General features: G+C 39.3%; 2 protein-coding genes and 1 pseudogene across 3 annotated transcripts; all 3 read right to left on the bottom strand.

Moving 5' to 3' along the window:
* Positions 1–3,653: 3,653 nt before the first annotated feature.
* LOC130135349 (7-deoxyloganetin glucosyltransferase-like) lies at positions 3,654–6,260 on the bottom strand. Its single transcript, XM_056304275.1, has 2 exons — positions 5,662–6,260; positions 3,654–4,664 (listed from the first exon to the last, which is right to left on the bottom strand). Exons 1-2 carry the CDS (start codon positions 6,182–6,184, stop codon positions 3,730–3,732), a joined length of 1,458 nt encoding a protein of 485 aa, XP_056160250.1. The 5' UTR covers positions 6,185–6,260; the 3' UTR covers positions 3,654–3,729.
* A 10,840-nt stretch (positions 6,261–17,100) lies between these two features.
* LOC115667855 (7-deoxyloganetin glucosyltransferase-like) lies at positions 17,101–25,892 on the bottom strand. 2 transcript variants are annotated; one of them, XM_056308667.1, is made up of 2 exons: positions 25,317–25,892; positions 17,101–18,138 (listed from the first exon to the last, which is right to left on the bottom strand). In XM_056308667.1, the coding sequence occupies exons 1-2, from the start codon at positions 25,837–25,839 to the stop codon at positions 17,231–17,233; spliced, it is 1,431 nt and encodes a 476-aa protein (XP_056164642.1). In that variant the 5' UTR covers positions 25,840–25,892; the 3' UTR covers positions 17,101–17,230. The 2 variants fall into 2 exon arrangements, with proteins under 2 accessions (XP_056164642.1, XP_056164641.1); XM_056308666.1 differs by lacking the exon at positions 17,101–18,138 and adding an exon at positions 23,313–24,341 and having other exon boundaries at positions 25,317–25,885.
* Positions 21,376–23,177, bottom strand: LOC130137416 (protein GLUTAMINE DUMPER 1-like; annotated as a pseudogene).
* Positions 25,893–26,553: the final 661 nt, after the last annotated feature.

Here is a 26,553-nt window from a genome sequence, read left to right as displayed (position 1 = left end):
GGATTTCTGTTTCAAATATGTTCCCAAAAACAAAAAAATAGAAAACAGAAAAAAAGAATGTTTATCATGCGCACCCTTAAAATGGGCATATATAATGCTTGCCCAAGCAAATGATTAGAGAGAGCTATCAAAAATAAATTTCATCGTCGTCTAAACTTTCATGTAAGATATGACTATATTTGATTGCGTGTTGGGAGATTTGTTGTTTGAAGATCAATACCTATATTTGTTAGAATATATATCGAGTTTGAGTCCGAAACGAAAATTTAAATTTTGAAAATAAATAATGAAAAGGAGGAAAAAGGAAATATGCAGGAAATTTTCTTTCTTCTTGTGCAAAAGTTGCTGCCAAGTAAAACTGAAAAAGAAGACATACACAAATCTAAATTTCCTAGTCAGCGTTGGAGGCAAATGAGATGTTAGACTTTGACCGTAAAAAGGAAAAGTTAAAGTTGCAGTAGGAAACAAATATTCTTGGGAGACACGTTCAAAACTTGGAAAGTCCAACATGGACTTGAAGACCACAATCGGCCAAACGCGGTTTTCATATATATATTTCCTGCAAGTGGGACGAAGAGTCTTGAAGCTTTGTACTCAACGAGTGCTTGATGTGGGTTTCTCTTGGTGATTTTTTCCGTGTAATTGCATCAACAACTCTAAGTGTTTGAAGCCAATTAACTTTTTGTGGTAAAATTTTGTGTATAATTACTTTGTGAGATTGATGAATTATTTCGTGAGTAATTATGGGCTAAATACTGTGTGCGTTATTATGTGTAATTAGGGGCTAAGAAACACTGATAATGTTCGATTCATTGAGCTATGAAACCTGTGATGTTGTTGTGGGAAATGTATAAACCTCGAAGCAAAACGAGCTCTCCAATGGTCCCAGGGATTTCCATTTGGAAGTTATTATCGGATCGACAAGTCAAAGGGTTTTGTAGGTATTCCAAATTTTCACCAACTGGATCTCCATTTGTAGGGTTTTATGTACGGTTCATAAGAAAAATGGAACTCCTAGTATGGGTAATATTTGCCTAGTTTGTACCGGAGATCATCTTGTCCATCGTTGCCTTAAAATTTGAGATGTACGCAATGGGAAATGCATTGAGTTATCGTTCTATGGGTCCAAAATTCTGAATATTAAGAGACGATTCGTCATCAGATTGTTCATTGTGCCAGAGAATTCTCTGGTCCTGAGAATCATAACTTGCAATTGAGGAAGGATTTCCAACCAATCTGGATGTTGAAATAACGCGGAAATAACATGATGTTACATATTAAGTTAATACGAAAATATTAGAGAAGTAATGATGAACAATAAAGGATATAAGTGATTTACGTGATTTGGTTTGAGTGTCAGTGTTTATATCAATAGGGAAAGCTAATGATAAATAATCCACTAAAATTGAAAAATCGGAATTACAATCTGCTCATACGTTTGAATATTTTCTACACCTAAATTACACGAAATTTCATAGTATTTATAGATAAAACAACTCAATTGAAAATAAACTCACAACACAAAATCATCGCGTTACTCCTCCGTGCGATCAAAGAGAGCGTGATCGCGCGTCCCTATCTCTTTTCACTGTTCGGCTCTTTCTCGGAATTTTTTTTTTTCGCTGGCGGCTTCGTGGCAGGAAAGAGCAGCTCATGCGGCCGTGTTGGAGTCAAATTCAAACTAAAAGACACCCACTTCCTTTTATTTTCTCTCACACTAAACCCTTGGGCCCCACTTGTGGCAGCAACCTTCGCTTTTCCTTTTCAGCAACATAGAAAGTTCAAAGTTTCATCTTTCCTTTATTTTTATTTTTATTTCTTTTCTCTTACAAAGATATTTTTGTAGACTTATCAAAATGGATTATAAATTCATTTTTTAACTCATATATCAGTAAATAGGTCATAAATGACTTAGTTATATTCAGTAAATAGATTATAAATGGGTATAAGCATAATATGAGTGTTAAATGAGTCGAAAATGGATTTATAACTTATTTAAATTTAACTCATTTCTCTCACCTTTACTCAATCTCGCACTCACTCAGCACTCTTATCTCAATTTAGGTATAAGTTTTTCTAGATTTAGTTAAATATAAAAGTGTTTTAGGAATATGGATTGGGTTAGGTATGGATTGGGTATGAGTTGGGTCGGGTATGAGTCATTAGATTTGCATTACATGAAAATGGATCAAAACGGATTAAATAGATCTATTTGAATCAGACCATTTGCGACCACATCTAAACCCGACCCGACTCATCCGTTTGACAGTTCTACTCACAAGTAAAATATATTTTACAAAATAAGTGTGCCCATTATTACAAATAGTTATTAATCCTAATCCAAATTAAAAAGTATACACGGGCTCAAACTCAAAACATAATTTGACAATTATCCACATTGGCTCGACGTTTGTAGTTAAGTCATAGTGCTCATCATTCATGCTGCTCTTCCAATGCTCCGACGGATGCTCACTCTCCACAGAGGCCAATTGTGCTCAAACAAAACTTGAGCTTCGCCAAAGGAACATGCTTAATCATCATGTTTATTGGGTTCTCCGCTATTGCAATCTTTTTCAAAACAATCTTACCCGGATGAAGTGGTGCTTGATATTGATATGTTTCATTTGCTTGTGATAAACTGAATTATATGCCATATATATCACACCTTGGTTATCACAGTATATATCGAACACTTTTCTAATCTAATCCAAAGTCCAAAAGCAATCCCCTTAGCCATAATGTCTCCTTTGCTATAAACGTTAGTGCCATGTACCATGTCTCAGTCGAAGACAAGGCAATGTGATCCTATAAGGACATCTTCCTACTCACTATGCCACTTGCTAGCATAACACGTACCTTGCTAAACATCTGCATTCATCTAAATCACCGGCATGATCTGAATCTACATACCTTGTGGTCTCACTGCTATTGCTGTCCCTTTGATATAATATACCAACGTCTAATGTCTCATCAAATATATGACGATTCACTTCACAACTTCCCAATGAGATTTACCATGTACTCCGAAATCCTAGAAGAAGAAGATACCTCATTGTCGTTCCCTGAAATACCCTCGAAATTCTATTATTCATACAAACAACAACAAAAAAATTTGAAAAAGACCATCAATATACATAGAATTGGCTTTTTTCAGGGATAATTGTTAATGAAAAATCCATTTCACTCAAGAAAAAAAAGAAAAAGATGAAAAGAAAGTTCCCATACAAGCTCGCAAGTCTACTTTTTAACTAGCTTCGAGTACTCGTAGAGTTTCCAGTATCTTGGATAGAATTATTATATACAACAATATATCACGAATGGAATGGAAGACCTCTCAATGAGCAAATTGAGCCAAGATCGTTGAGGGCCAGCAAAATTGTATCCTAATGATCAAGTTGAATCCAGCTGACATAAGAAGTCTAGGTTAAGGCCAACCATCAAATTAACTTAGACACGCCCAATTCCGAAAGAGCAGTACGGTCATATCCACTGTCACCAAGGCACAAACATGATGTTCATATTTGGTTTGTCATAGGATAGACAGACCAGAGTAATGCTCATATTGTTGTATACCAATAAGAGCTGTTTTCACCAACACTCTTTCATTTCAGTTAAATTGGGTGATAAACATTCTCATAACTCAATTAATTAAAGGACTTTGGAAGAAAGTCTTCTTATTCAACTGAAAATGGAGGAAACATAGCGCATAAAGAAAAATATCAAATTACACTACTTAGATAAAACCTCGTCCAGCAACTTATCCAAATTCATGGAAGATGACCCTTTTTCACCAACTGCTTCTTCTGCCATCTTCTTCCACTCCATGGCCTTGCTTCTCATTTTCTTCCCCACCTCTCCCTCCATCAACTCCCTCACAAGCCTCTCCACTTCATCTCTCTTCACATCACCATCCATCTCCAACCCAATCCTCCAATCATCACATATATACTTGCAATTCGTCTGTTGGTCTCCGAAGCACGGCCAACACAACATCGGAACTCCGGCCGACAAGCTCTCAATGGTCGAGTTCCAGCCACAGTGCGTCAAGAAACCTCCTATTGAAGGGTGGTTCAGCACTCTCTCTTGCGGGCACCACCCTGATAAAAAGCCTCTCTCTCTTGTTTCCTCCACAAACTCTCCGGGAAGAATCGCTGTGTCTCCATTCACTGCATCAGGCCTCAAGACCCACAAGAAACACTGATCGCTATTAGCCAGTCCCATTGCAAATTCAACCAACTGTTGATGTGTCATGAACGCTATACTCCCAAAGTTCACATAGATCACGGACTTAGGCTCCTTCAAGTCCAACCACTGGAGGCACTCGTTGTGCTCTTCCAAGAGATTGCACTCAATATGCTTCGAGGCAAATGATTTTTCTTGAGCGATTCGATTGATCATCAAGTGGAGTGGTCCGACCGTATAAACCCTAGGGATCATTGAGGAGAGGGCATGTAGCACATCCGGCTCAAGCGCCTCGAAGGTGTGGACAATGGTCGCCGTGGCATTACCTGTCTTGTTGCCGGTGTCAGTGAGGAAGTTGAACAAGGTGTCATCGGAGCCAGTGATTCGGATGAAGTGAGGCATGTCGCGCAGCCTCATGTTTTTCATTCCCGGGATCCAGGCGATAGGGGTGTTCCCATACCCGTTCATCAATTGGGATTCATCTGCATGCATTCATATCCATGCAAAATCATCAAACGGCAACAAATCTAATTACGGTGACTTTTTCTCGTTTTTGACCAAAAAAAAAAAAAGAACAAGTCACAATTCACATACAGTGTAGTAATGGTTAATTAGGGAAGATTACCAAAAATTTCATAAACCTATTGTACGAATGCCAATTTAATTTTACACATTTCAATTTGGCCAATTTAGTCCTAAACCATTGACGATTTGCTAATGTAGTTCTTCTGGCCAATTTTGGCCTGAAATCATTGACGTGGACGTCGGCCATCCTATATGGCACGGCCAGCTTTGATGTGGATAATTTTTGCAATTATTGCGATTTTTTTTTTCATTATGGTCCGGCAATCCTCGTCGGCACTAGGCATCGGCCGCAAAGCCCTCGTCCATATCTAGCAAGGGCCACAATGCCCTCGCCAGATTTGGGCTAGGCGAGGGCATCGCGACCCTCGCCTTTGGCCAGCGACCTTCGTCAACACTACCGACACCGCAAACCAGTGGAAGGAAACAAGAAAAAAAAGAAAAAAAGAAAAAAATTCATTTTAAAAAAAATTTGTATAAATTATCTATGTCAGTGCTGGTCGTGCCACGTTGAACAACCAATAACGATAAAGCCTATATAAGGGAATTTAAGGCCCGGGTATGAAGAACTATGGTTGACTGTTTTGATCGAAGTCAAGACTGTTTTGATTGAAGTCAAGATTTTTTATACATGCGCGGAGTAAAATGCAAATAGCACAGGAATCTTATCGTATGTGGCAGTTCTCCCGTACCACACGTATCGTGTAATTACCAAAGACACGTTTATGTGTTCCTAAGGCTGGCCTTAAAAAATGAAAAATACGGTGGATTCGAACATGCACCTTAAGCAATGGAGGAGGAACGTGCACCCTTTGGGCTAATAGTTATGTTGTCAATTAATTAAAACTCAAACATATTTATCCCATCATTAACAACAATATCCTGACTTATTATTACCTGTGAGTGGTGCAAGACCGTTTTCTCCGAGGGCTCGCAAATGTTTCACCGCCATGAGGGCACAGCCGGGTATAGTGAACAAGTGTATAAGTGGAATCCCAAATTTTGAAGCCGCAGGACTCGTCGTAAACGTCATGAAACCATCTGAGACGATGCAAGTCACCGGAGGGACACTCGGGTTCAAGCCCAGGCTCGATACGAGATCGCTGAAGGGGCCGATCATATAGTTCCTCGTCGATTCGCAGAGCATCGGGATGTCCTGCACCGCATCCGCGTCCGAAGGAGGAAGACCATCGGGGATTGTCAGGAACTGAAAGTCGCTCAGTGTTCCGTTCACGAACTCAAGGCCTCGGGCTCTGGCGAGCCGTTGGTGATTGAACTCGGTGTTGACGAAGGAGATGTGGAAGCCCTTGTGGTGGAGGAGCTTTGCTAGCTTGAGCATGGCCCCGATGTGGCTTTGTGCAGGGCTTGGAATGCAAACTGCGTGTGGCTTTGTGGCCGATTTGAGTCCGGCGGAATCCATTGTTTATTCTCACTAGAGAATGACGAATCAAATGACTTTTCAAAGACAACTCAGCTTGGTTTAACAATCCTTGAGTTGAGCTTCCCTCCTTATATAACTTTGTCAACTATTTTGTCCTTATTTTATGCGTGATTTCCAAGTATGGCACCACGTTATAATTTGTCATATTTAGTTGGATTTCACCTCCTTGTTTCTTTTGGCCCCGCTTAAAGAAAGATTATCAGGTAACGCGTGTTTTAAGTAATGCGTTCGACATGCTATCGTCGAATTTTGAGCATTGCTAAATTCAATTAAGAGAAAATTACTAAAAAAGTTCTACATCTATGGAAGTAGGGCAAGCCACCGAGCCTCACATTTCTCTTTCTTGGGATCCAGTCAATAAGGGTGTGTCTCCATAGCCGTCTGCTACATGATATCCATATTCATGTATACGGATCACAAGTCACAGGAATCGTAATTGGATGCCTATGCGGCCTAAGAGCCCGCCGCCATTGACATGAGTAGTTTTAGTTTGAAACATTGAACAATCATCAAAATCAATAATGATGAATATGGCTTGTCTAAAACAAGATTACATCGGCCGGGTATTTGATATTTAGTTCCATGATAGTATCTATTTTAATATTATCGCGGAAAGACATGATATTGCAAATTAAGTCAATGTGAAAATCACCAGAGAAATAAAAGAGGAACAATAAAGGACACAAGCGATTTACGTGATTCGATTTCTACATCCACACAGAAAGAACATATATCTTTTATTATTATTATTATTATTGAGCTCTTCTTTTACTTTTATGTGTAGCCGAAGAAAAGAATTTTCAACGGAAACAAATCTTCACGTGAATTTGTGTCACCTTCTAGAAAAGGAATTCATATCCAAATAGAAAAGTCATCGGTCAAGATTTCTTTTCTTTTCAATTAGATTCGCTTCAACAAATCGATTTACGATCTTCGATGATGTTTGCTCGTTTAAAGTCACATCGACTCGTCGAACAGTATGATGGAATTGAGTAGGCTTCTTTCGTTTTCCTGGACAACAGGGTTTTGTCATCATCGATGTATATGCAACATCGCTTTCACGGGTAGCAAATTAAGGAATATTGCATAATGCAGAGGGGGGCAACTCAGTTACGCAACTGCATTGATGTCTCATTCAAAGAGAGCCACACAATATTGACTATTGATGAGTAATCCCTAATGGGTACGCTAAAATTGATTTACGTAATTGACTATTTATAACTTGACGTGACGGACTATATGTAGAAACTTAAAATGGGTAGATACAATGCTTTGCCCAAGCAGATGATTGTAGTCTAGATAGAGCCATCGGAGAGAAATTTCACCATTTTCTAAATTTTCATGTAACCTATGACTATAATTGATTACGAGTTGGGAGATTTGTAATTTGAAGATCCATGCCTACATTTGTTAGAATATGTCTCGAATTTGAGCTTGTAGCGAAAATCTGAATTTTGAAAATAAATAATTAAAAGGAGGAAAAAGGAAATATGTAGGAAATTTTCTTTTTTATTGTGTAAAAGTTACTGCCAAGTAAAGCCGAAAAAAGGAGATATACACAAATCTAAATTTCCTATTCAGTGTTGGAGTCAAATGTGATAATAGACTTTGACCTTAAAAGAACAAATATTCTTGGGAGACACGTTCAAGAATTGGAAAGTCGAACATGGACTTGAACAAATGTGATATTAGACTTTGACCTTAAAAGAACAAATATTCTTGAGACACGTTCGAGAATTGGAAAGTCGAACATGGACTTTAAGACCACAATCGGCGAAATGTGGATTTCATAAATATTCTTGGGAGACACGTTCAAGATTGGAAAGTCCAACATCGACTTGAAGACCATAATCGGGCAAACGTGGATTATATGTATATTATATTTCCTGCAAGTGGGACGAAGAGTCTTGAAGTGCTGTTCTCAACGAGTGCTTGACGTGGGTTTCTCTCCGTGAAATTACATCAATAACTCAGGTGTCGAAGCCAATTAAATTTTTGTAGTAAGAATTTGTATATAATTCCTTCGTAAGATTGAAAAATTATTTCGTGAGAAATTGTGGGCTAAATACTATGTGCATTATTGGGTGTATTTGGGTGCTCGGAATACCGAGAGTATTTGAGTGACTCGAGTTAGGTTGTAATATCAGTGGAATTTTGTGTTACTCTCCCCGTGAACGTAAGTCACTACGACCGAACAACATAAATTTGGTGTCCAATTTATGTCATTATTCTGTCTATGAACACGGGAAGTCCAGTATTCTTCATAAAGAACTTTAGTATCTCAAATTGAAGCACTGGCACCAGTATCTATGAGGGAAATGATTGAAATTGGTTTGTCAAACTTTGAGAGATAGATTTTGACAAGGAAATGGGGACAAAAGGGGAGCCGAACATAGAATTTTGGGTTTTTCCACAAAGGATGAGTACATTTCTGGGAGAATTCGAAATGATTTTTTGAGCATGATTCTAACAGTTTCTGCATAATTGGATCTAACAGACTCATCTGGACGAAAAAGAGCCTTTGGATATTGACGAATTCAGAGAATTGGTCTTTATACCTAGGCTTGACTAAGTTGAAGCGAATTGATGGCAACATAAGAAAAGTGAGAATCAACAAATTTGATGGAAAGAATTTTGGTTTCCAGAAGATACAAATTAAGGATATTTTATATTGGAGAATTTGCACTTATCCCTATTTGGGGAGAAAGCAGAGTCGGTGAAGCAAGCTAAATAGGAATTGCTCGATAGACAAGCGTTGATTGTTATTCAGCTGACATTGACTTGTAACGTTGCATTTAACATCGTAAACGAGAAGACTGCTATGGGACTGATGGAAGCCCTATTAGACATGTACGAGTCTATTTGATGTGACATCTATTTAATTTGAAGATGAGCGAAGATGTGTCAGTTGCTGATCATATCAATGAATTTAATGTGGTTGTTAGTCAATTGAGTTCAGTTGAAATTGACTTTGAAGATGAGGTACATGTTTTGATTCTATTATCTTCATTACCCAATAGTTGGAATATTACTGTTATTACTGTTAGTAATTCCTCCGAGTCAACAAGTTTGACATTTGATGGGATTTGAAATTTAATTCTAAGTGAAGACATCCATCAAAGAGAATATGGCGAACCTGTATTTGCTACTTTAGTAGGTGAAAATAGAGGAATAACCAGTGCTTATGTCAGAAGAAATAGTATAAACCTAAACAAACATAGTCAGTCTAGAATTGGTGGTCTTGTTTGTTGGAATTGTGGCAAAAAGAGGCATCTTAGTTTGGACTGCTTTAAGTTGAAAAACGACAAGGGTAAGAGAATCAAAGTTGAGTATACATATGATGTTGCAGCTACTGCTGATAGTATTGATTGTCTTGTTTGTCAATAATTATTCATTGTTTGATGGATGGATTATGAATTCTGGTTGTTTGTTTCACACTACACCAAATAGGAATTAGTTTACTACTTATCAGTGCACGAATAGTAGTAAAGTGCAGCTAGAGAACAACGCTGAGTGCAATGTTATGGGTATTGGCGATGTTAGAGAATGCATGATGGCATTATGAGGACATTGACTAGAGTGAGACACGTTCCAGAGTTGAAGAAGAATATGATTTCCTTAAGTCCCTTGGATTCAGCTGGGTGTTGGTATACTTTAGAATGTGGACTTCCGAAGGTTGTTCGAGTTGCCCTGGTGATAATGAAAGGAATCAAGCACAATGACATGTATGATTTTTGAGGTGAGACACTAATGGGATTCGCCGCGGAGACGTTAGAGGCATCTGTTCAAGAGTCTAAATTTTGGCATATGCTTTTGGGGCACATTAATGAGAAAAGTCTGAAGGTTTTAAGTGAAATGAATTTCTCTGTGAATATGTTGCTAACGAACTAAATGCAAGTGCCATGACTTAGATAAAGGCGGAAAGTGCAGTTCAATACAACAATTAGAGAAACCATGGAAATTGCAGAGTTAATTCACTTTAAAATTCGTAGGTTGTTGCGGTTTCCTTCGAAAAAGAGTACTAGGTTTATGCTAACAGTTGTTGATAATCACTCGAAAAGACGTGAGTGTTTGTGCTGAGGCACAGTTTGATGCCATTGTCAGGATCAGACAGTTAAGAACTTTGATCGAAAATGAGACTGGTAAAACGATCAAACACGTGCAAACTGACAGAGTTTTATTCGTGGTTGTTAAACGAATTCTACATGAAGAAAAGCATAATGAAACACTGCACTAGTGTTAGTGAATAACTACATATTTGCGTATTTGATGAGCACAACATTACTAGAGATGGTCCATAAAATGCTCTATTCGTATGGCTAGGAGATTTCTAGAGGATGTGCTTAGTCTGGCGAGCTACATGGTGAATAAATCTCCACCGACTGTGATTGGATGTCGGACTTCCGAAGAAATATGGTCAGGGTAACGTTGTTAATTATTCTGTTCTTAGAATATTTGGTTGTTCGTGTTATGGTCGAGTTAGTGATGGTAAACTTGATGGGAGAGTAAGAAAGTACATATTACTAAGTTATGCACAATGTGAGCGAAGTTATCGGTTGTGGTACCTGAAATTAAATTCACCTTATACTTGACGATTCTCTAGTACTTTTGGGAATGAGTGTTACTAGTAATGTTTATACAGATTTGGATGGTGTTCAATTTGAAGTGAAGTTGCAACCAAAAACTCCTAAGGTAGCAGGTACTAATGGGGTAATCGAGCACCATAGAACTAACGGTTGTAACAATTGATATTGGCAAGGTATGCGTTCGATCTCCTGATAAATATGGATGTAATGATGGTTTTGCTTTATTTGTTGTAAATGATGTTGTGTCAGAAAATCCTTGTGGAGTAGTTAAAATTGCAAATAGAATTGATGTTCAAATGAGGTCCATGGTTATGACCAAGTTCAAGTGTAGAAGATATTTTGTGGCGGTTGAGCCCATTGGGGATTGCGGGAGAGTAGCAATGAAGTTCCGATTTTTCAGTGAAGCGATTGTGAATTAGCTTAAACATCGAGTTAAGGTGGAAATTGTTAGAATATGTCTCGAATTTGAGCCCAAAACGAAAATCAGAATTTTGGAAATAAATAATGAAAAGGAGGAAAAAGGAAATATGAAGGAATTTTTCTTTCTTATTGTGCCAAAATTGCTACCAAGTAAAGCCGAAAAAGGGAGATGTACACAAATTTAACTTTCCTGTTCGGCGGCGGAGTCAAACGTGACATTAGACTTTGACCTTTATAAGGAAAAGTTAAAGTTGTAGGAGGAAACAAATATTCTTAGGAGTCATGTTTAAGAATTGAAAAGTCAAACATGGACTTGAAGACCATAATAGGCCAAACGTATTATATTTCCTACAAGTGGGACGGAGAATCTTGAAGTGCCGTTCTGAACAAGTATGTGGGTTTCTCTCCATGATTTTTTACGCGAAATTACATCAACAACTCAAGTGTTGAAACCAATTAAATTTTTATGATAAGAATTTGTGTATAATTTTTTTTTGTAAGATTGAGAAATTATTTTGTGAGGAATTGTGGAGCTAAATATTGTGTGCGTTATTGTATATAATTGAGGGCTGGGAAATACTGATAATGTTTGAGCGACTCAAGTGTGGTTGTAATTTCCGTTGTATCGCTTGATTTATAGTGGAATTTCAGGTTGTTCTTCCGGTGGACGTAGGTCACTACGACCGAACCACGTAATATTGATATCCAATTTATTTTCTTATTCTGTCTATTTTATTGTTCAATCGCTTGCTCCGCAACAATATTATCCTAAAAGTGCCGTATTTTCGTTGATTCCTAATGGGACGAAACTTCATCTAACTAGTCTTCTACTTAGTGATTACAAATATGGATAATGTTCATCTCTTGTAACCCACCAATTAGAAGCATGATTTATGGAAACCACAAACGGAGGAAAATATAGCCAATCGTAACTAACCTTTTATTTAAGATATCGGTGCGGCATACGAGTCAAAAACTATGTTTCTTATATTACTTGAAATGATGAAGTCAATGTGAATTTTTGCAAGAGAAGTAATATACAGAAAATCATGATAGAAGAAATATTCATATTAATTAAATTGTCCCTTAGAGTTTACATCGAATTTCATTCAAAGTGGATTCACATTCTATCACGTAGATTTATCGTCCGATTAAAAGAAAATATGAGACATAAAGTTGTAATATTTGTTGATTATAATATAAGTACATGCAATATTTCGAGCAAGTGGAATATTATGAATCAATAAAAATGACGAAAGCACTAAATAAGATTGCAAATTCTTCTCTCTTAATAGCTTTCTTCAATTTTTCAGAATTTTCACCTTTGTGCCGTGGACTAGGCCCTAGGGGTGTCGAGAAATCAGTTTTCATGTGGCCACCCCGTTGTGCCATGTTCTGCTTTGCTCCTAAGCATGAATTAACTTGAGAGTTTAATGGAGCTCGGCAGAGAACTAAGTTTGGGTTAAATATTACTAGGATCAACAAATTCCAATTCATCATGCTCTACATTTCATGCATTTTCACAGGATTTTCCTCGAACATTCTCACGAACCACGTCGGTGTCTTAAGTTGTAGGGCAATTCATATCCAATGTATAGTCCACACAGCAATCCACATCCATAACCCATCAACACAATCTTCCAATCCAATGCATCACGATGCACGCTTGCGATAGAGGAAATCTGCATAACTCCAAGTTACCAAGTTAGGATTCATCCTCAAACGTAGTAAAATGGTTCCCTTGGGGTATAGGACCCGTAAGGTGGTTCTTTGAGAGGTTTAAGATCGAGGGGGATGTCCAGCCTGCCAACTCCAAAAAACTCACACCGGTGAGCTTGTTTGACGAAAGGCCTGACAGTTCAAGCTGCACGAGATTCGTAATTGATTGAGGTATGGAACTTGTGATGCTGTCGTGAGAAATGTATAAAGCTCGAAGCAAAATGAGCTCTCCACTGGTCCTAGGGATTTCCATTTGGTAGTTGTTATCAGACAAGTCAGATGATTTTATAGGCATTCCAAATTTTCACCAGCTGGATGTCCATTCCTTTCAATATCACTGCCGCAGAATCTATGTATGGGTCATAAGAAAAATGGAACTCCTAAAGATGGGTAATATTTGCCTAGTATGTACCGGAGATCATCTTGTCCAATATTTGCATTCATCCTTGCCTTAAAATTTGAGATGTACTCAGTAGGAAAAACACTGGTGAAGTTATTGTTCTACAGGTCCAAAATTCTCAACATTAAGGGACGATCCGTCATCGGACTGTTCACTGTGCCAGAGAATTCATTGAGTTTGAGAATCATAACTTGCAATTGAGGAAGGATTTCCGACCAATCTCGATGTTGAAATAATAACGCGAATACGACATTATTTTACAAATTAAGTCAATGCGAAAATACCAGAGAAATAATGAGGAACAACAAAAGACACAAGTGATTTACGTGGTTCAGTCTGAGTGTTGGTACTTATATCAATAAAGAGAGTCAGAAACAAATAATTCGTTATAATCGGAGAATCGGAGTTACAATCCGCTCATACGTTCGAGTATTTTTCACATTTAAATTACACCAAAATCTAAAATATTTATAAGTAAAATAACTCAATTGGATGTAAACTCGCAGCACAAAATCATCATGTTACTCCTCCGTGTGATCGAAGAGAGCGTGATCGCTCGCGGCTTCGTGGGAGGAAAGAACAACCCACGATTTCTTTTATTTTATTTTTATATGCGGATGTGTTGGAGTAAGAGTCAAACTAAAAGACACCCACGCCCTTTTCTTTTCTCTCACACAAAACCCTTTGGCCCCACTTTTGGCAGCAACCTTGGCTTTTCCTTTCCAGCAACATAGAGAGTCCAAGTTTTCATCTTTCCTTTTCTTATTATATTTAGGATTAATGGTACGAAAAACAAACTGCTACATTTATAATAAATTTATTAAAAATTAAATTTTTAATCACGAAAAACTCCAAACTCCAAACTCAAAACTAACATACTTGTGAGTGTTTTATCCTTTATTAGTTTTTATTAAATTTTACCGTTAAATTTATGAATTGGATGACGCGTGACAGTTGACAGATGTACTAGTTTGGAGTTTTACCTCTGTCTGTCATAGGAGTATCATTTTGTGATTTTTCGTGATAGTAATCCAATTTAATAGAGGGCAAATTTATTTGGGGTTTTTAGTGGTCAAAAAATTAGTTTAGGGTAAATGTGTCATAAGTTCAGTTTGGGATTTTTAATGGTCAAAAAATTAATTTGACATAAATTTATCGCGGGTGTACCAATTTGGGGCTTTTCGTGATATTAACCCTTATTTTTATTTCTTTCCTAGAAAGACGTTTTTTGCCCCATAAGTAAAATAGATTTTACAAAATAAGTGTGCCCCTTATTTTGTCTTGTAGTGACAAAGAGCTAGAGAGAATGGCACTAGTAGTGCCAAAAGTTGTGTACATCGCTTACTTTAGTGCTAAATTTTTTTTTCGAATTACTTAAGTGTCACTTTTTTTAAAAAACGATCACTTTAGTACCAACTCTAATTTGGGTTGTCGGAAATCCGACATGACCATATTTTATTAATTTCTTAATCCTACGTAGTTTGCGACGTGCCCAATCAGCATATAACCCCTAAACGTCGTTGTTTAAAAGTTATAAATAGTGATTGTTTGAGTGCTAAATTTTGTTTAAAGTCATTACTTCACTGTCAGCTGTTGTTAAAAAACGATCACTTCAGTGCCAGTCGGATTGTGCGACGTCGTTTTGGACGGTCACGTGAACTGGATTTTTGAAAAATATGCCAAATCATATTAAAAATTTTAATTATAAAGGCCACGTAATCAATTTAGCTGGAATTGGCACTTAAGTGATCGTTTTTTTTTAACTTCGATCTAGCACTTAAGTGATCCGAAAAAGCTTTTAGCACTAAAGTGAGCGCCGTACACAATTTTTGGCACTTATAATGTTCTTCTCCCCAAAAAACTATTAATCGCAATCCAAATAGAAAAGTGTACAGGGGCTCAAACTCGAAACATAATTTAACACTGGAAATGCACCGACAAAAACTCGTTGTCACTGACATCTATAACTTGCAACACCGTGCAGTTTGCTAAAGATCCAAAAAACGGGCCCTCCGGTTCATTTTGGTTCAAATCGAGACTCCTCAATATACATTTCTCGGCAAATGTCTCAGGGATCTTGCCCTGTAAATTGTTCATGCCGATGTTCATGATTGAGAGAAGCACGTGGAAACTCACCAAAGATGGGGGAATCGAGCCATTCAAGCTGTTGTTCGACAATTTTAGGACATTGAGACTAGTTGCAGTATTGCAAACTGACATCGGTATCTCTCCTGTGAGTTACTATTTGAAATGGAATAAAATGTTGCGCTCGGTGGAGGCACGGAAGGGGTCCTTCAAACCTATTATCAGACAGATCGATTAATGTTGATCTTGTCCCAGGCCTCGTGGCCATGGCTTGAAAATTTTCAAAGTATGTTGAAGGCAATGACCACTGAAGTCATTTTGAGCAACATTAAACAAAAGCAACAAAGGAAAGGGGGATTTACTCCAGAGTTCATCAATGGTACCGTGGAATTCGTTTGCCCTCATATGAAGTTTAGCTAAAAGCGGCAAAGTTTCAAGCCAATGAGGGAAAGAATCGCTTATTTGGTTATAACTAAGATCTAGAAGGACTAACTGAGTCCAGCTAGCCAAGGATCGCGGTAATGGCCCTTCAAAAGTGATTGTTGCTGAAGTCCAATGACCAAGGGCTGCTTGAGTTTCTCAAAAGGGATTAGACAATTAAAAATATAGGAAGAAAGGTTGAGATGTGTAATTTTAAAAAATTACACAAGTCATAAAAGATTTTATCTTTTTAGGACATCTATTTTGCACTTGCGAATATATATATTTATTAATCAAAGAATGATAATAGCTACGATTACATTAGTGTTCCATTTTCATATTCTTATCAGTTGAGATGTTTTCATTTTGTGTGAAATCAGTAAATAGTAGTATTTGCACGTGAATAATTACTATATTGTACCTACCGATTAAAGATGTGAGTGAGAAAGTTATCTCAAATTAGAAATTAGAACATCAACGACCCAAAGAAAAAGGGTTAATACTACGAAAAACCTCAAACTGATACACCTGTGACAAATTTATCCAAAACTAATTTTTTGATCACTAAAAACCTCAAACTGGTACACTTGTAACAAATTTACCCTTCGTTAAATTAGATTAATACCACTAAAAATCATAAATTGATAAATCTGAAACAAACTAAGGGGTAAAATATTAAACTTGTACACTCGTCAACTGCAACGTGTTATCGAACTCAACAATTTGACGGTAAAATTTAACGGAAACTAATAGAGGGTAAATTTGTCACAAGTGTACCGGTTTGCAATTTTTTGTAGTCAAACAACTAGTTTGAGGTAAATTTATCATAAGTTTACCAATTTGAGATTTTTTGTAGTATTAACCTATAGAAAAATCCCTTACCCAAAAAAAAAAACCTATAGAAAAATCTATGTTACGTACATTAATGTTAGCGGTCGAGCCTTTAGTGGATTGGGCTTAAGACCAAAAGAAGAGCCAACGTGTCTAATTCCGTCCAAGTCCAATTTTCGAAAAGCTTGAAACCCTAGCGCCCGCAATACTCTGTCATTAAAACAAACACTCTGCCTTTACCTACAAAAAAAAAAAATCATATCTTTCTTCTTTCCAAATAGAAAGACAGTTTTCGGAAATATAAATATGGGCACCCTTCACATTCATTTTTAGTTAAGTTTGCATGCATGTGATGTCAATATCTTTGTATATCCATCAGAGCTATTTTCACTAAATGGGACAGAGGAAAACATGTTTTATTAGTTCAATTAAGTTTGGGTGTGAAAGATATTCATATTTATAACTCCGTTAATTAGCGGGCTTAGTTGAAGAAAGTCATCTAATTACAGTATTTAAGCAGAAATGGAGGAAAACATAGCACGTAAAAAAAAGCACCAAACTACCCTACTTAAGTAAAACCTCGTCCATCAACTTTTCACGGGCTGCTTCTTCTGCCATCTTCTTCCACTCCACGGCCTTGCTTCTCATTTTCTTCCCCACCTCTCCTTCCATCGACTCCCTCACAAGCCTCTCCACTTCATCTCTCTTCACATTACTATCCATCTCCAACCCAACCCTCCAATCATCACATATATACTTGCAATTCGTTTGTTGGTCTCCGAAGCATGGCCAACACAGCATCGGAATCCCAGCCGACAAGCTCTTGATGGTCGAGTTCCAGCCACAGTGCGTCAAGAAACCTCCGATTGAAGGGTGGTTCAACACTCTCTCTTGCGGGCACCACCCTGATAAAAAGCCTCTCTCTCTTGTTTCCTCAACAAACTCTCCGGGAAGAATTGCCTTGTCTCCATTCACTATATCAGGCCTCAAGACCCACAAGAAACAATGATAGCTATTAGCCAGTCCCATCGCAAATTCAACTAATTGTTGGTGCGTCAAGAATGCTATACTCCCAAAGTTAACATAGATTACGGACTTAGGCTCCTTTGAGTCCAACCACTCGAGGCACTCATTGTGCTCTTCCAAGAGATTGCACTCAATGTGCTTCGAGGTGAACGATTTTTCTCGAGCGATTCGATCGATCATTAAGTGGAGTGGTCCGACTGTATAAACCCTAGGGATCATTGAGGAGAGTGCGTGCAGCACATCCGGCTCAAGTGCCCTGAAGGTGTGGACAATGGTCGCCATGGCGTCACCGATCTTGTTGCTGATGTTAGCAAGGAAGGTAAAAAAGGTGTCATCGGAGCCAGTGATTTGGAAGACAAAAGGCATGTCGCGTAGCCTCATGTTTTTCATTCTCGGGATCCAGTCTATAGGGGTGTTCCCATACCCGTTCATCAATTGGGATTCATCTGCATGCATTCATGTCCATGCAAAATCATCAAACAGCAACAAATCTAATTACGGTGTGTTTTTTTTCTCGTTTTTGAATAAGTCACAAATCACATAAAGTGCAAGTCTTTGGAGATTTAGGGAAAATTACCAAAAAAGTCCTTAACTTATTTTACGGATGCCAATTTACTTCTAAACCTTTCGATTTGGCTAATTTAGTCCTAAACCTTTGACGATTTGCCAATATAGTTTTTCCGGCCAATTTTGGCCAGAAATCACTTACGTGGACGCCAGTCGCCAGTCGTCCTAGGTGACACGACTGGCTTTCATGTGGATTATTTTTGCAATTTTTTTTTTCATTATTGTCCAACAATCCTTGCTGGCATTGGGCGTGGAACGCGAAACCCTTGCCGACCACAACGAGGGCTCACGATCCCTTGCCCATATCTGGCGAGGGCATAGGGCCATGACGCCTTTGCTAGATTTGGGCTAGGCAAGGGCATCGCGTCCCTCACTTGTGGCCAGCGACCTTCATCAACGCTGCCAAGGCCGTGAACCGACAGAGGGAAATAAGAAAAAAAAAGAAAAAAGGAAAGAAAAGAAAAGTAAAAAAGGAAAAAAAAAGAGAAAAATTTCATTTGTTTTAAAAAAATTGCATAAATTGTCTATGTCAGTGTCAACTGTTAGCCGGCTGTGCCACGTAAGACAGTCTGCATCCGCATGAGCAATTTCCGGCCAGTATTGGCCGGAAGTATTACATTAGTAAATTGTCAAAATGTTTGGTCAATTGAGAGGTTTACGACTTTTTTATAAATATTGTAAAAACAGATGTATGGTTCGGAATACACTATTTAAGATGTACAGATGACGGTTGGTTGAGTTTTAGGACAAATTGTATACTCAGACAATCAGGTCGGTCGGATTCAACTTCCAAAATAGAAAGTCTTTGTCGAAATCTGCCGATTTAAGGAAAGGATCAATCCTGTTCCCTTTTCAGATTGGTGTTATTAATGTGAATAACACACATTCATTTAATTAATGTTGTATGTGTGTGATGACTATATTTGTCACCTACTAATTAAAGGTCTGAGCGGAGAAAGTTTCCCCTATTAGAAATTAGAACATCATAGCCCCTAATGATTTGTCTATATTACGGACGCTAAAGTTGGCCTTGGTCGAGCCAGTGATCAGACTTAGCCCAAAAGAAGAGCCGACATGTTTATCCCGTCCGAGTCAAATTTTCAAGAAGTTTGAAACCCTAGCACTCGTAGTATTTTGTTATTAAAACAAACAATGCGTCTTTATCAAAAACATAAAAAAATTTGAAGAAATAGTTATTTTTATCCGACCCTCTATTTTTCGACACGCTTAGGTTCACGGAAAGTTCCAAATGTGCTGATACAATTCTTGGTGGAGGACAAAAGCGTCAAAAACAAGATGCTTCGGAAAAATATATGGTAAGATAAGATGGTTGGTCTCACGTCTTTTTTAGTGTTTCCTAAACAAGGCCTTATGGACATGAGTTCATTGTGAGAAGAATTAGAAAGGTGGGAATGTAGAAAAGGACTTTCCAACCTCATTTCCAGCGAATATGTGCAATTCAATATTGCAAAGCACGTCCAATTTTTTTTGGATGAATTCTAATTTTTTAATCAACCTAACCCAAGAGCAGTTTAGAAAGGCCAGTCTGTCCGTAACTACACCGCTTTGAGGGACCCTCCCTCCTGCCAAATGGGAATCTCAAACGGGGACAAGTGTGTGCCGGGCGTAGCAATATGCCCTATAGAAGAGAATCGTTTCGTATTCGATGATGTTGCGCAGACCGTAATGATAAGCTTTTCGTGAAGAGACAACGTGAATATTCCTCGTTTGTGTTGGACGGTTAGAGGCCGTGAAGAAAAAGTCGAGCGCGAGAGTCAACTCGGTGGATTCGTCAAGCTAAAGTATGTCGTGTCGGTGGTGCGCTTCCAACTATCGGGGAAAAATCAGGGAAGCAACTCCTGTTACACAACTCAGAGAGGTCCCGTCCAGAACATGATGTTCTGTTGCTGTCCGACCACGTTCTCCTCCTAGTATCAATGGAACCAGGAATCCTTCCCCCGACAACGCTCTTAATCCTCCGCACAATCGAGTTGAACATCGACAGATGAGGTGGAGTCATGTAAACATTGATTCCTAGCAATTTAAATGGTATGTGTAAAGGCATTCTAGGACGATTTGTAAAGCACGAGTCACCTCATTATTCCAGGCATCAGGATTTCGACAAACGAGATGCGATTCCAAAACAGCGGTCCAGACTCTAATTGAAACCAGGATAGCTGAAAAACGAGCGATCTCTGTCTTCTACATCATTATTACATTAAGCAACACAATGGAGAAAACCTGCATATGCCGCTTCAAGATTCTATCCTTGATCGCAAGGCTATTCGGCGCAGCCAACCAGAAAAATAATGGAGTGGTGTTGGTATGCTAGGATTACTACTTTCGACCAATTCACACCATGGAGAATTCCGTGCGCTACCAACTGCAGAAATGCCTCATGGATGAAGCCTCCAGATAACTTGATCAGATGCAGCCACGAAGAGCAAATCTTTTAATTCGATTTGTGATACCGCAACATCAAGAAACACTATCGATGCTATATGCGAAAGAGATGCTAACTTGAGTCTTACATGGGAAGGAGATTGGGGATAAGCTTAAGATGTCCCGACAGGACCATTTTCATGGGAAGTTATCTTCTTAAGTAAGACATTTTCATCCATTCAAGTTAATCAATTTCATGTCAAGCTTTATAAACCTTAACATTTTCTTTTCTGGGATAAGATCGGCATTAACCAAACTGATTTGATTGAATGCAAATAAAGTATTCCGAAATACCCACATCAAAATTTATGGGCCGCGCTTTTTCCACTCCTATCATGGCTAAAACACTCTCCATAATAGTATTTTGACAATATTAACCTTTTTGGATCTCACCTTTTAAAGCAATTTTATGAAAGTATTTTCCTTTTTTGTTTGGCCTATGATTTTCATTTGTTTTCTTCTCTCTTTCCCGTGGGTCCCATTTTCCTTCTTCGTATTTACTTCTCTCCGTTCCCTCCAAACTCGATCATGGTTTTGGCTTTGTTGGTATCTAATCTGAGACCTCTTGATGGAATCGGCAACGCTCTCTCATTCAACTAAAAAAGAACACTAACACCCTAGATTCTCAGTCGGCAAATCTCCACAAAATCAAGCTCAAAATCATCTCCACGTCGTCGGTTCCAAGAGCGTAAGCTTGAGTGCTTCCATTGGTATTCCAATCAACCTCTATCTCAAGCAATTTCTGGACCTCACCTCTCTCCTCGACCTCCCTCAACTTCATCGCTAAGAACGTGTGCCTCTTCTTATTGCCTCCATCCTCTCCCTCTCCCCCCTCAGCCTCTCTAGCTTCTTCCTCATCACGATCAACTCCTCTGCGAGCGACGCATGAAGCTGCTCCACCTTCACCAAAGGAGTCGCGGCGGCGTGGGACGGCGGTTCTCCTTGTCCGACTTGAAGAGCGTTGGCGAGATCTCGATTCCAATCATCTCAAGCTTTGGCTTTGGTTTCGGGTTTTGGCTGGTTGTCGACGGGAAGAGTAGTCGGAGAGTTCCTTGGTTGGAGAGGCTTCCGACCGAAGCTTGTCATCCTCACTGGTCGAAGGTTGGAGTGCTCGCATCTTCATCTCTTCGTTATGACCATGAACAGCATGATTGCCAACATCATCAACGTTATCATCATTTTTAATGTTATTAACCTCTTTGGTCTTGTCGAAATTGTCTTCCTTCTCATCCTTTGCAATGAAGCTCTGACCATCGCCATTATTGTTGCCTTGAGAATCACCAAAAGAAGGGCCTCTGCTAGATAGGCGTGACAAGGAAAGTGTCTTATGGCCAGTCATTATCACCACCGTCTTCTTTTCATACACCTTCACAGCATTATTGTGCCCTTTTCCATCGCTCGTCTTTGCTTCACCCTGTTTTCTTCATCTCTTTGGGTGTTGCTCTTATTGCCGGAGAGTTTCCAGTAGGAACAGGCCAATATCAAGAGAGCAAAGCCTATGAGCCCCAGCATCAATGCCAGGCCTTCAAACAATTACAGCACTGGAGAGTGCCATGGTGACCGCTTTGATGCCATTGTCGGTGTTGAAGCGATAAATGGAAGGGGGGAGCAGAGAGGGACATACGTGTGTAGAGGGACGTAAACGAGAAGAAGGAAAGTGGGCCCCGCGAGAAGAGAGAGAAGAAAACAAACGGAACACCACGTACAAAGAAAAAAGATTCCTTAAAAAAGTGAGATCTATTAAGGTTAATATTATCACAACACTATTATAGAGAGTGTTTTAGTCATAATGTGAGTAGAAAAAACGTGGCCCAAATTTATCTCTCTTGTTTATGGGGGCTACAGAGTTCCAAAAAAACAGAAGCTTGAATAGGAACCTAAAGCTAGTTACTTTTGACTTATTTTGACCGAAAAATAAAACTTCTGACTCACTACTATTCATGCCTCATAACAAAATTTCGAAGAAAAAAGGTTCTATCATCTTTTAAATCTTTTAAAGGTGTGTGTATATATATATTCTTATTAGTTTATTTATATACAAAAAGGTTAGTTTAAGATAATAAAAAAAAAAGATGTTGAATAGTATAAATTACCCACGATGGGCCACGACCTGGTCAACGGCCCACAAGTCTTGACCCGAAAGAAACAAAGCCCATGACCCGATGGGTCACCGTAACGTCAGCACTCGGAAACCGGATTTTGCTGTGAAAAAGACGAGAGGCGCTCGATTGAAGCAGTCTTCTCCTCCCACACGCACTTCGCAGTCCCCCCCTCTTTCTCTCTCTATCTCTACGCAGCAAGCAAGCTACAACGATGGAAGTTCAGATGACGAGCCGGATGAGTGGAGGTGGTAAGGCCATCGGCGGAAGAAGGAGGAAGCCCCTGTCCGATCGCAGCAACGCTCTCGACAGGTCTCCTCCTCCTCCTCATAAAACTCTCTTTCAATTAGGGATGAAGAAAGATATGACATTTTTTTTAAGTTTTTGATAAAGACGCATTTAATTTTTCTGTACGTTTGCATGTAGATAATGCCATAGTGTTGTATACCAATAAGAGCTATTTTCACCATCCAGAACGGAAAACACACTCTTTTATTTCATTTCAGTTGTAGAACTCAATTAATTAAAGGACTTTATTGAAGAAAGTCTTCTTCTTCGACCAGAAATGGAAGAAATATAGCGCATAAAGAAAAATGTCAAATTACACTACTTAGATAAAACCTCGTCCAGCAACTTGTCCAAATTCATGAAAGATGACCCTTTTTCACCGACAGCTTCCTCTGCCATCTTCTTCCACTCCATGGCCTTGCTTCTCATTTTCTTCCCCACCTCTCCTTCCATCAACTCCCTCACAAGCCTCTCCACTTCATCTCTCTTCACATTAGTATCCATCTCCAACCCAATCCCCCAATCGTCACATATATACTTGCAATTCGTCGATTGATCTCCGAAGCACGGCCAACACAGCATCGGAACTCCAGCCGACAAGCTCTCGATGGTCGAGTTCCAGCCACAATGCGTCAAGAAACCTCCGATTGAAGGATGATTCAGCACTCTCTCTTGCGGGCACCATCCCGATAAAAAACTTCTCTCTCTTGTTTCCTCCACAAACTCTTCGGGAAGAGTCGCCGTGTCTCCATTTACTGCATCAGGCCTCAAGACCCACAAGAAACATTGATCGCTATCAGCCAGTCCCATCGCAAATTCAACCAATTGTTGGTGCGTCACAAACGCTATACTCCCAAAGTTAACATAGATCACGGACTTAGGCTCCTTCAAGTCCAACCACTGGAGGCACTCGTTGTGCTCTTCCAAGAGATTGCACTCAATGTGCTTTGAGGCGAACAATTTTTCTCGAGCGATTCGATCGATCATTAAGTGGAGTGGTCCAACCGTATAAACCCTAGGGATCATTGAGGAGAGGGCATGTAGCACATCTGGCTCAAGCGCCTCGAAGGTGTGGACAATGGTCGCTGTGGCGTTACCTGTCTTGTTGCTGGTGTCGACGAGGAAGTTGAACATGGTGTCATCGGAGCCAGCGATTCGGATGAAGTGAGGCATGTCGCGCAACGTCATGTTTTTCATTCCAGGGATCCAGTCGATAGAGGTGTTCCCATACCCGTTCATCAATTGGGATTCATCTGCATGCATTCATATCCATGCAATCAAACGGCAACAAATCTAATTACGATGACTTTTTCTCGTTTTTGACCCAAAAAGAAGAAGAATAAGTCACAATTCACATACAGTGCAGTAATGGATATTTAGAGAAAATTACCAAAAATGTCTTAAATCTATTATACGGATGCCAATTTAATTTTAAACCTTTTAATTTAGCTAATTTAGTCCTAAACCATTGACAATTTGCCAATATAATTCTTCCGGCCAATTTTGGCTAGAAATAGTTGACGTGGATATCGGCCGTTCTATATGGCATAGCTGGTTTTGATATGTATAATTTTTGCAATTATTGCGATTTTTTTATTTTCTTTCTTTTTTTTTTTCATTATGGTCCGGCAATCCTCATCGGCACTGGGCATGGGCCGCAAAGCCCTCGTCCATATCTTGTAAGGGCCACGATGCCCTCGCCAGATTTGGGCTAGGTGAGGGCATCGCGACCCTCGCCTATGGCCAGTGAACCTCCGTCGACACTACCGAGGCCGCAAACCGGTGGAAGGAAACAAGAAAAATATCGTTTTTTTATAAAAAAAATTGCATAAATTGTCTATATCGGCGTTGGTGGTGCCACGTTGAACAACCAATAACGATAAAACCTATATAAGGGAATTTAAGGCCTAGGTATGAAGAACTATAATTGACTGTTTTGATCGAAGTCAAGATTATTTATACATGTGTGGAGTAAAATGCAAATAGCACTAGAATCTTATCGTGTGTGGCAGTTCTCCCGTACCACACGTATCGTGTAATTACCAAAGACACGTTTATGTGTTCGTAAGGCCGGCCTTAAAAAATGTAAAATACGGTGGATTCGAACATGCACCTTAAGCAATGGAGGAGGAACGCGCACCCTTTGGGCTAATACAAATGTTGTTAATTAATTAAAACTCAAACATATTTATCCCATCATTAACAACAATATCCTGACTTATTATTACCTGTGAGTGGTGCAAGACCGTTTTCTCCGAGGGCTCGCAAATGTTTCACCGCCATGAGGGCACAGCCGGCTACAGTGAACAAGTGTACGAGTGGAATCCCAAATTTTGAAGCCGCAGGACTCGTCGTAAACGTCATGAAACCGTCCGAGACGATGCAAGTCACTGGAGGGACACTCGGGTTCGAGCTGAGGCTCGATACGAGATCGCTGAAGGGGCCGATCATATAGTTCCTTGTCGAGTTGCAGAGCATCGGGATGTCCTGAATCGCATCCGCATCCGAAGGAGGAAGACCATCGGGGATTGTCAGGAACTGAAAGTCGCTCAGTGTTCCGTTCACGAACTCGAGGCCTCGGGCTCTGGCGAGCCGTCGGTGATTGAACTCGGTGTTGACGAAGGAGATGTGGAAGCCCTTGTGGTGGAGGAGCTTTGCTAGCTTGAGCATGGCCCCGATGTGGCTTTGTGCAGGGAGTGGAATGCAAACTGCGTGTGGCTTTGGGGCCGATTCGAGTCCGGCGGAACCCATTCTCTTCTCACCAGAGAATGATGACTCAAATGAGTTTTTTAAGATGAGTTCAACTCGGCCTGGTTTAATGATCCTTGAGTTGAGCTTCCCTTCTTATATAACTTTGTCAACTATTTTGCCCTTATTTTTTGCGTGATTTCCAAGTATGGCACCACGTTGTAATTTGTCATATTTAGTTTGATTTCACCTCCTTGTCTCTTTTGGCCCCAATTAAGGAAAGATTATCGGGTAATGTGTGTTTTAAGTAACGCGTCCGACATGATATCATCGAATTCTGAATAATTATTCTCATTTTCAGTTAAGTAAAACTTCACAAAAAAAAAAGTCCTAAATTTATTGCATTTGTGTCAATTCAATCATAAAACTTTCAATTTGGCCAATTTAATTATAAACATTTTGACGATATGCCAATGCAGTCATTCCTGTCAATTTTGACTGGATATTGCTGACATGGATGTTGGTAGTGCCACCTAGGATGGTCAACGCCGATGTGGACAATTTTTAAAATTTTTGAAATTTATTTATTTAATTTTTTCTTTTCCTTAACAAGTCTGGCAAGGATCACCAGTCAACCACAAGTGAGGGCCGGCAACCAGCGAGGGCCGCGAAGCCTTAACTAGTCGGGGGCAAGGGTCCCGGTCCTTGCCTGTATATGTATCAGAAAAATTCATAAAATATAAAAAATTATAAAAATTATCCACATTAGCATCGGTC

The sequence above is a fragment of the Syzygium oleosum genome, unplaced genomic scaffold (genome assembly GCF_021117445.2).
Source record: "Syzygium oleosum isolate NSW1041296 unplaced genomic scaffold, Sole_v2.1 Sole_v2.02, whole genome shotgun sequence".
NCBI lineage: Eukaryota > Viridiplantae > Streptophyta > Magnoliopsida > Myrtales > Myrtaceae > Syzygium > Syzygium oleosum.
Note: the sequence above shows the minus strand (reverse complement) of the source record. Positions and strands in the feature narration are given on the sequence as shown.